Source organism: Myotis lucifugus, unplaced genomic scaffold (genome assembly GCF_000147115.1).
Source record: "Myotis lucifugus unplaced genomic scaffold, Myoluc2.0 scaffold_43, whole genome shotgun sequence".
NCBI classification, from domain to species: Eukaryota; Metazoa; Chordata; class Mammalia; order Chiroptera; family Vespertilionidae; genus Myotis; species Myotis lucifugus.
Window position 1 is genome coordinate 322600 of NW_005871091.1, and position 11037 is coordinate 333636.

Sequence of the window (11037 nt, forward strand, 5' to 3'; positions counted from 1 at the left end):
TGAAGGGTCCCAGGTTCGATTCCGGTCAAGGGCATGTACCTGGGTTGCGGGCACATCCCCAGTAGGAGATGTGCAGGAGGCAGCTGATCGGTGTTTCTCTCTCATCGATGTTTCTGGCTATCTCTCTCCCTTCCTCTCTGTGAAAAATCAATAAAATATATTTTTTAAAAAATGGTAAGCAGAAAAAACACAGTGCTGAGTTATAGTTGTAATTTATTATTTTAATGAAAGAACATGTTTAATAGGAAAAGTCTTTGTGAATTCAATATCAAGTTTAATGACATATTCTTAGACTCATCATCATTCACAAATAGGCACAGAAACTTTTATTTTGTCAAATATCATAATGGAGTGGGCTCAGTGAAAATTTTAATTCATGTTGATTTACACATATGAAAAGGATTTTAATTGTGGTAATGATACATATACATGATGAAAAAGTTCAAACAGTATGCAATAAAAAGGAGATCTCCCTCTCAGCCCAGGCTCTGCCATTCCTATACTCTTGTGCCCAGTGGCAACCACTATTAAGTTTCATCTGTATTTTTCAAACCAAGTCTATTCAGATACAAACGTGTATGTAGATATATACAGAGACAGGCACACACACCCTTTGGTACACAAGTGGGAACATATTAAATGCACAGTTCAACAACCTGCTATTTTCACTTAACAATATATCTTGAACATTATTTTCTACCAGCACCTGTGTATTCTCAGCTGCTTTCTTTCATTTTCTCTTAATTTGGTGTTGACATTTTAAAAATAAATAATTACAACCTTTTTATAAAGTTTTCTGCTGATGCAGAGGGTAACAAAGACAGTAAGAGCTGGGTGATAGATAATATCAAAGATGAGCCTTATATCAATGGCCACAAACATTTATACATGGCAATAAACAGATATGCAAATTAAATTTTTATATGTAGTGTTTAAGTACATAACACTCAAGCAATTCAGAAATTTTCAGCGTATGTAATTGGTTTCTCTAGTGTTCTGCTTATTCAACATATTAACAATTCTAAAAACTATATTTTAATCTGAACATATAGGTCATTTACAATAATTGTTTTTAAAACAATATTTTCTATAAAAGGTTTAGTATCGAGTTTAAACTCTCGATAGCTTCTATGTAAAGATTCATTTGCAAATTCTCTCATGTATAATGAGGTGTGACTTCTTGTTAAAGGCTTCCTAACATCATTTAAACTCAGAATACTTCTAAGGTTAAATAAACCCTTCAGTTCAGTTAAAAGACTTCCCACATGAGATTTTACTCATGAGATTTCTCTTCTGAGTGAGTTTTCACATGTTTGGTAAGGGATGAGTTTTGTTTGAAGGCTTTCCCACATTCATTACATTCATAGGGTTTCTCTCCAGTGTGGGATCTCTGATGTATAACAAGTTGTGACTTTGCATTGAAGGCTTTCCCACATTCATTACATTCATAGGGCTTCTCCCCAGTATGAGTTCTCTGATGTACAATGAGGTGTGCCTTTTGACTAAAAGCTTTCCCACATTCATTACAGTCATAGGGTTTCTCTCCAGTATGAACTCTCTGGTGTTGAGTAAGGCCTTCAATTTGTTTGAAGGCCTTCCCACATTGTTTACATTCAAAGGGACTTTCACCGGTATGTGTTCTCATGTGGTAAGTAAGAGATGAGCTATGTCCAAAGGCTTTTCCACATTCATCACATTTGTAGGGTTTCTCCTTAGTATGAGTTCTTTGATGTATACTTAGGTGTGACTTCTTGTTGAAAGCTTTCCCACATTCATTACATTCAAAGGGTTTCTCACCTGTATGAATTCTCATGTGTTTAGTAAGTGATGAGCTATACTTAAAGGCTCTTCCACATTCATTACATTCATATGGTATCTCACCTGTATGAGTTCTTATATGTTCAGTAAGAGATGAGTTATACCTAAAGGATTTTCCACATTCCTTACATTCATAGGGCTTTTCGCCGGTATGAGATCTTACATGTTGAATAAGATTTGAGCTGTGTCTAAAGGTTTTCCCACATTCAGTACATTTGTAAGGCTTTTCCCCAGTATGAACTCTTAGATGGTCAGTGAGGGCATGCTTATGACCATGGGCTTTGCCACACTGATTACATTCATATGGTTTTTCTCCCGTGTGAGTTCTCTGATGTACAATAAGGTGTGACTTTTGGCTAAAGGCTATCCCACATTCATTACATTCATATGGTTTTTCCCCGGTATGAATTCTCTGATGGTCTATAAGTCCTTGTTTATGGCTGAGAATTTTCCCACACTGATTACATTCATATGGTTTCACTTTAGCTTGAGTTGTGTCACACTTACGAGGAGATGAGCTATGGCTGGATAATTTTTCATGTTTCTCTCCAGTTTTAATTTTGTTCCATTTAGTATGGGATGATCCATGACGAACTAATTTTTCATGTTTCTTGTCAGTTTGAGTTTTGTCACACCTATTAGATGAGCTATCGTTGGCTAATTTCTGTTTCTTACCAGTTTGATTTTTGTCTTTCTTTGTTTCAGATAAGCTACTGCTAGATGATTTTCTGTGCTCTTTAGCTACATCAGGTTTCTTTTTTGAAGAGTCTACATTCTGTTTCAAACTCTTTCCCTGTGAATTGAATTTAAGAATCTTTTTTTTGAAAGAAACTTGTGTTGTACTCACATTTTTTCCCCCCAATGAACTATATTCATGGCCTTTCTTCTTAGTCTGAGATTTTTTCTTGAATGCAACTTCCTTAAGGAGTTTTTTTTGAGATTCCTGGTGACTCTCTAGCTGGTCATCATCTTGTTGAACCATTTCTTCTAAAATGGAATTTAGTGAGACATTCTTGAGAACCTTTTCACTCTCCTATTTTAGATTACAATTTATAAAGAAATGCCCTGTTGTGGGATTGAATCTTCATTCCAGCCTAGTATCCCAAAGTGAATGAAATATCAGGCACAAATGTCCCTATCCTCTTGGACTTGAAGGGGAAAGTGCTGTAGTAAAAACAGTAAAAGAAAATTGACAATAGTGATCAGAAAAAGTTGTGACTATTTATAAATATGACCTTGTAACATGGGATAGAAGATGAAATATATAAAAGGAGCAGTGAATAGGAAATAGATGTAGTTAAAAGAACTTGTGGTTGTAGTTGCCACATTTTGAACTCTCTCCTCAGCCCAAGCTGCTGAGCTTTAATAACTGCCAATCCACCTATAGTAACCGACTACTGTAGCCTGTACTATATTAATCCAATTATCCATGGTCATAGTTGGAGACACATCTGGCTCAAGCCAAGATGTCCAATAGGGCTCTTCCTGCTAAAAATTTAGACTCTAGCTAGTCTCCACTGGGTTCTTAAATTTTAACATGATATAAGACAAATATAGTAAGTCTGCATTTTCCTTGTGTAAACAAAATACATCAGTACAAAGGATGGATGTATATACATCCACAGTAAAAGCAGAGATGTGAGATCACATGTCTTCAAAGAGACCATCTGCATTAGATAAATTTCTAATGGCTTTCCAGTCCTGGTTCTAGTCCCTGGTAAGGCCTAGCTGAAATATCTGCCTTCAGGTTACAAGAGATCTACCCATGTCCTTTTAATAAATTCCTCTATTTACTTAGACTAGCTCAAGTACATTTTTAAAATATATTTTTATTGCTTTCAGAGAGAAAGGGGGAGGGAGAGAGATATAGAAACATCAATGATGAGAGATAATCACTGATTGGCCACCTTCTGCATGCCTCCTACTGGGGATCAAGCCCACAACCTGGGCATGTGCCCTTTGACTGGAATCAAACCTGGGACCCTTCAGTCCATAGGCTGATGCTCTATCTACTGAGACAAACCAGCTAGGGCATCAAGTACATTTTTGTTATAGTACCCTAAAAATCCAAAATGGAAAAAATAAGATAAGTCTACCAAGGAGTACTGAACAGCTTACAGGTAGGTGACTGAAGAAATAAGCAAGAAGAGTATTCCACTGCTACTATCCGTGATCAATGTAATAGTGACATTCCTGTACTAAAAAAAAACACACCACCACCACCAACAACAACAACAACAAAAACCTACAGTTTCTCTGAGTTCCTTGATGCTTTTACCATATGATAGTAATGAGATTGTCAAACAAACTTCATATCATTTGGATGTACAGTGTATACACACACTTATTTCCCAATAGATTGCTATGGAGCATACCTGTGTTCCTATCAGGTCACTCTACTAACTGCCAATTATAAATTTTAAGTTTATTTCCAAGCTCTAAGTGATTGCTCACTTTCTTTCCTCCATACATTATACAACTATACATTTTGAGATATCTTCTCAACCCATGTTTCCCTTCTCTGAGACCACCACCCACATTGACAGATATAGGAAGCCATGTTTGTAAATACCATCCAAATTCTAGTTGAAAACAATTGATTGGACAGTAGTAAACACCAGGCTCCAGCTAGTCCAATAATAGTCTTTCTCTTAAGAAATTCACAGTGATAGGAGGAAAAAGGAAAGTAATTAGGGTTAGGAGCATCATGCCAGAGAATGTCTGAATATATAAAGAGAGAAATTTCATATCACTGGATATCACGAGTTTGAATGGAGGAAGGAAGAAAAACAGGATATTAGGAAAAGGAAGGATAATTTTTAAAAGTACTGCTTTTAAAATGGTAAGCAGAAATGAGATTCAGAGACCAGCAAAGAGGGATCACTGCTTCTTCTGAAAGCTGAGCAATGGAGAGCATGGATGAGAAAAGACACCTATACCGAAGGGTCACTTAGGCATATGAAGGGGCTGGTACTAAAGGTTTAGAGCTCTGGTTTTCACCTTTTTTCCTATCACAACCTGAGTGATGTGGCAAACTATATTATTGTTCCCTGAGGAAGAATTACACCTCCCAGTCCCATTGCATGCCCATTTGATTCCTCCCTGTGGAAGGATTATACATTCCTACCCTGTTAAACTCTGAAGTAGTGGTCAGGTGATCTCCTCTTAACCAATAAAATGTGATCAGAAAGAGATCTACCACTTCCAATCAGTGATTTTAAGAGTCATAATGTGGTTTCACTCACTCTTCTTTCTCTCTGCCATGAGACCAGAATTTGCCAAGTAGGAACTGCTCTTTCAACATAGGTCCACAAGACAATGTGAAATAGGCTACAGCCTGAGCAAGAAACAAATCTTTCTTGTTGTAAGCCATTAATATTGTGGGGTCATTCCTTAATGGAATATAACTTACCCTAATCCGACTGATACTCCCATAAGTAACACTGACTTATGACTGCAGTGAACCTCATGTGATAACCTTTCACATGGACAGGTTTATAGAAAGAAGAAATATTAGAATCTCCAAGGTTAAAGAATCCTTGTAGTTTGAAATCCTCTTCTCCCAGGAGATTCTGACATTTTTCTATTGCTAATTCCTGGTTAAGAAAGAAGGATCTGGGATCTTTAAGAAGAATTTAAGAAAAAAATATTCTTTGAATAATTCCAAAGTTACTACCAAGAAATGAGGAACTTACTTCTATTGGCTCCTATTTGTTTGGGTCTTGCTATTTCACTCGGACCACCTTGTCTGGGTCTTTTCCTCTTTCCCAAACATGGCTCTTCTCCTTTTTCCAACTTAGAGATCATGTCTGGTTTGGCAGCTTGATACCCTGTTCATGAGAAATGGTAGACATTGAATGTAAGAACAACAAATATCCCAGAAATCAAGCCCTAATATTTGAGCTTCAGAGCCTTTAAAACAGTGGTTCTCAACCTTCCTAATGCCTCGACCCTTTAATACAGTTCCTCATGTTGTGGTGACCCCCAACCATAAAATTATTTTCGTTGCTACTTCATAACTGTAATTTTGCTACTGTTATGAATCGTAATATAAATATGCAGGATGTATTTTCATTGTTCGCAACCCACAGGTTGAGAACCACTGCTTTAAAGGATAAAGAATACATGGATTCTGAGATTTCACAGTGCAGATATCCATACCCCATCTGAGTAGACCTTCCATTTTAGAGGCAAGGGCACAAGTATCCTTCCTAGTACCAAAAAGGGATTAAAATTCCTTGATTAAAAAATCAAGGTCAAACTTATCAAGTTTGGTAAGTTGAGCAAAGGTATCACAGTGGACATATTTTGAATTGTGAGGAATTATACTTACCCATCGAGGTGAGGTTGCTATAGTTCTCCAGCATCACATCTTTGTACAGGCTCCTCTGAGCAGGATCTAGTTGCTCCCATTCCTTCTGGGTAAAGGCCATAGTCACATCTTTGAAAGTTACCGATCCCTGTAATAGCATATTCTTGTTCAGTGTAATGTTATCCACATTAATGAGTGACTTGGAAGATAATAATGACTTGTTCTTACCTTGACCATTCACTGTTGATCATAATGTTATATAGGATACCTATTCTCTACCGAATTTTGCATTTCTTTCCTTGAGAAACAAAAACCATATTAAGAAATGTCCCACCTGGCCCTACTCGGTTTGGCTCAGTGGATAGAGCCTCGGCCTATGGACTGAAGGGTCCCAGGTTCAATTCCGGTCAAGGGCACATGCCGGGGTTGAGAGCTTGATCCCCAAGGGGGCGTGCAGGAGGCAGCCAATCAATGATTCTCTCTCATCATTGATGTTTCTATCTCTCCCTCTCCCTTCCTCTCTCTGAAATCAATAAAAAAAATATATTTTTTAAAAAGGCACTTCCTTGAAAGAAAGAAAGAAAGAAAGAAAGAAAGAAAGAAAGAAAGAAAGAAAGAAAGAGATGTCCCACCTGGCCAGAGTGGCTCAGTTGGTTGAGCGTCGTCCTGTGCACCAAAAGGTTGCTGGTTCAATTCCTGATCAGGGCACATACCTGATTTGTTGGTTTGATCCCCAGTCGGGGAACATATAGAAGGTAACCGATGATGTTTCTCTATCACATTGATGTTTTCCTGTCTCTCTCTCTGTCTGTCTCTACCTCTCTGTCTCTGTCTCTCATATGTCTCTCCCTGTCTCTGTCTCTGTCTCTGTGTCTCTCTGTCTCTGTGTCTCTCTCTCGGTATCTCGCTGTCTCTCAGCATGTCCTCAAGTAAGGATTAAAAAAAAAAAAGAGCCTGGCCACATTTTAGCTTAGTGCTTGAGCATTGACCTATGATCCAGGAGGTCACAGTTGAATTCTGAGTCAGGACACATGCCCTGGTTGTGGGCTCGATCCCAATTAGGGTTGTGCAGAAGGCAGCAGATCAATTATTCTCTCTCATCATTGATGTTTCTATCTCTCCCTCCCTCTCCCTTCCTCTGTGAAATCAATAAAAATGTATTTATAAAAAAGAAATTTCCCTATTATGAACTGAATGTTTGAAAGAAAGAAAGAAAGAAAGAAAGAAAGAAAGAAAGAAAGAAAGGAAGGGAGATTATTAGTTGATAGGGCTTTGGGAGGTAATTAGGATTAGGAAGGAAGGAAGGAAGAAAGAAAGAAAGAAAGAAAGAAAGAAAGAAAGAAAGAAAGAAAGAGATGTCCCCCCCTGGCCAGAGTGGCTCAGTTGGTTGAGCGTCGTCCTGTGCACCAAAAGGTTGCTGGTTCAATTCCTGATCAGGGCACATACCTGATTTGTTGGTTTGATCCCCAGTCGGGGAACATATAGAAGGTAACCGATGATGTTTCTCTATCACATTGATGTTTTCCTGTCTCTCTCTCTGTCTGTCTCTACCTCTCTGTCTCTGTCTCTCATATGTCTCTCCCTGTCTCTGTCTCTGTCTCTGTGTCTCTCTGTCTCTGTGTCTCTCTCTCGGTATCTCGCTGTCTCTCAGCATGTCCTCAAGTAAGGATTAAAAAAAAAAAAGAGCCTGGCCATTGTAGCTCAGTGGTTGAGCATTGACCTATGATCCAGGAGGTCACAGTTGAATTCTGAGTCAGGACACATGCCCTGGTTGTGGGCTCGATCCCAAGTAGGGTTGTGCAGAAGGCAGCAGATCAATTATTCTCTCTCATCATTGATGTTTCTATCTCTCCCTCCCTCTCCCTTCCTCTGTGAAATCAATAAAAATGTATTTATAAAAAAGAAACTTCCCTATTATGAACTGAATGTTTGTGTCTCCTCCAAATTCATATGTTGAAACCCTACCCTCCAATATGATGGTGTTATGAGATTATTAGTTGATAGGGCCTTTGGGAGGTAATTAGGATTAGATGAGATCATGAGGGTAGAATCTTCATGAATGGGACTAGAGCCCTTATAGGAATCACAAGAGAGCTTGCTTCCTCTCTCTGCTCTTTCTGCCAGCGAGGATACGAGGAGTCTATAACCTGGAAGAGGTTACATATCTCAAATGGGCATCCAATACTGTCAGTTTCCTATTCCCCTTTCCAAGATGATTATGCCAAATATTCTTTCTCTTCGAAATTTCCAACATCTACTCCTTTTCTCCTCTTACTGATGAATTCGCCTTATACTCCAAAGAGAAAATAAATGCAAATGGATGTGAATTACCTTGCCTTGCTCCCACCAATTCCACTATCCTGTTACCAAATCCATATAATCTGTCTTCCCTTCTGTTAAAATTAAAGAGTTGACCCTTCTCTCACCTAAGCCCAGTCTGTCCACTTATGCTCTGGATCCCATCCTCAACTGTCTTCTCAAGGACCTCACCCCTGCAGTTAACCTCATTCTCTTTTGTACTACCTATCTGTCCCTCTCTACTGGGTCATTCTACTTAATATCATTCATCTGAAGAAAACCTCTCTTAATCACATGCTCCCTTCACCAGCAAAATTCCTAATGTTATCTATACTTGCTCTTTATACTTCATTGCCTCCTACTCTTCCAACTCATCCCAACAGAATTTTATGACTCCACCGAAAGATCTATAATCAATCAAAATAACCACTGAGCTACATCTTGCCAAAGTCAAATTCTCTGTAGTCATATTCTGGGATTCACTAGAGCACATGACACAGCTGATTTTACTTCCATTGTCTTGAAAAACTTTCTTCTCTAAGCTTCTTTGACACCACATTTACAGTTTTCCTCCTACCTCAGCTCAGTGGCTGTCCCTTTTTCCTTCTTTCTTTTTTCTTGTTGTTTTTTTACCAGACCTCTAAATATCAGAATGACTCAGAGCTCTGTCCTTGGCCCTTTTTTCTTTCCTATCTGCCTTCTCTCCCTAGGTCATCTCAGCCAATTTTATGGCTTTAAATACCATCTTTATGCTGATGCCCTCCACACATGGATTCCCTAGCCCAGATCTCTCCTAAGCTCTAGATTCATGTATCTAACAACTACTCAACATCTCTACTTGGACATGTAATGGGCATTCTGACACAGCCAAAACAGAACCACTGTCATCTACCTGGCTCCCATTGATAGTCACCAAATCTGGTCTTCTCCAACACATCCCTCTCCCAGAAAATGGAATCACCATCTATCCAGTTCCTCAGGCCAAATGTCTAAATGTAAATCTTTTATTTTCTTTGCTTTTAGATGGAAATCTTGATTCTTCTCTTCCCTCACGTTCCATATCAATTCATCAGTAAGTCCCAACCTAGAGGCTCCTCTCCCAGATGTATTCTGAATGTGCTTTTTCACTTCACTGTTACAACCCTTTTCCAAACCATCATCATTTCTTCCCGTCATTACAATAAACTCTCCTAGCTGACCTCCCTGCACCTCGGCACACTGACAGGGGCAATCCAGTTTCTAACCACCACAGCCACCAAAATCTCTGGCTCCCACAGACACCCTCACCAGGCCACTGCAGATCCCTTTCACGGCAGCACCCACTGACCAGGGGACCCCCTGCACTGTCCCCGCGGACCTGTCCCCGCGGATCTGTCCCCGCGGATCTGTCCCCGCGGACCTGTCCCCTCGGGTCTGTCCCCGCGGATCTGTCCCCGCGGATCTGTCACCGCGGACCTGTCCCCGCGGATCTGTCCCCGCGGACCTGTCCCCTCGGGTCTGTCCCCGCGGATCTGTCCCCGCGGATCTGTCACCGCGGACCTGTCCCCGCGGATCTGTCACCTCGGACCTGTCACCGCGGACCTGTCCCCACGGATCACTCGGAACACGCATTCCTCATCCCGTCGCCCTCACCGACCGCACAGACACCCCGCCCTTCACTGACCGCACATCACACCCCTGAGAACGCTAACCCCCTCCAGCTTCAAGTCCAGTGGCCAAACCGCCCCTCTTCACAGACCACAGCAGCGCTCCAAACACGGACGCCCAGTGAGAGCGGCTCTGCCCGCAGACCGCCCACGCCCGTCCGCACGCTCACCCCCGCGCGGCCCCCGGGCTCGGGCGCGGCCATCCCCGGCGGACCCGCGGCCTCTTCGGAGCTCCTCGCGCTCCTCCTCCGGCCCGCGGACTCCGGCTTTGTCGGCATCGGGGTCGCAGTCGGAGGCCGACCCGGCGGCCCACCCCAGCGCGGCCGCTGCGGGTGCTGCCGTGGTGATGGCGGCGCCCTGGGAGCCGTCCGTGGGCGCCGCCATCTCGGCCGAGGCGCTGCCGTACAGCGGGGCGCGGGGTCCGCCGGGAGCTCGGGGGTGCGGGTGCGGGTTCCTGCGAGCGGGCAGAAGCCGGCTCAGTTGCCCACTGCAGGGCGCCTCCCGGAGCCTGGTATTATTGTAACAATATTAGAAATAGGCTTCACCACCGGATGCACAATTTGCAGCTGCTTTTCCCAGCCACTTAGCGCAGCCAGCTGCCCGCAAACCGGGAACCGCAACTCGCGGCGTGGGCTCGGGATAGCTAGGCTAAGAAGCGAAATTGGAAGGAGAAAAAAAGCCCTATCGGGCAGATGCCATCGCTTGTTTGCTTGTTAAAACATGTTTTTATTGATTTTGGAGAGAGAGGACGGAGAGAGATAGAGAGAAACATGGGTTGGCTGCCTCCTGCATGTCCCCACTGGGGACCCACCCCGCAACCGGGCATGTGCCCTGACTGGGAATTGAACTGGTGACCTCTTGGTTCCTGGGTCAGTGCTCAAACGCTGAACGATGCTGGACACCAGCCAAATCTACAAAACAACAGGTTTTCCAGTTTTTAAAGGGGACCAGAATGTGTACCAG

General features: G+C 41.9%; 1 protein-coding gene across 1 annotated transcript; it reads right to left on the minus strand.

Moving 5' to 3' along the window:
* Positions 1-242: 242 nt before the first annotated feature.
* ZFP37 (ZFP37 zinc finger protein) lies at positions 243-10413 on the minus strand. Its single transcript, XM_023753284.1, has 4 exons — positions 10245-10413; positions 6152-6278; positions 5514-5648; positions 243-2802 (listed from the first exon to the last, which is right to left on the minus strand). Exons 1-4 carry the CDS (start codon positions 10350-10352, stop codon positions 1274-1276), a joined length of 1899 nt encoding a protein of 632 aa, XP_023609052.1. The 5' UTR covers positions 10353-10413; the 3' UTR covers positions 243-1273.
* Between the last annotated feature and the right edge of the window lie 624 nt (positions 10414-11037).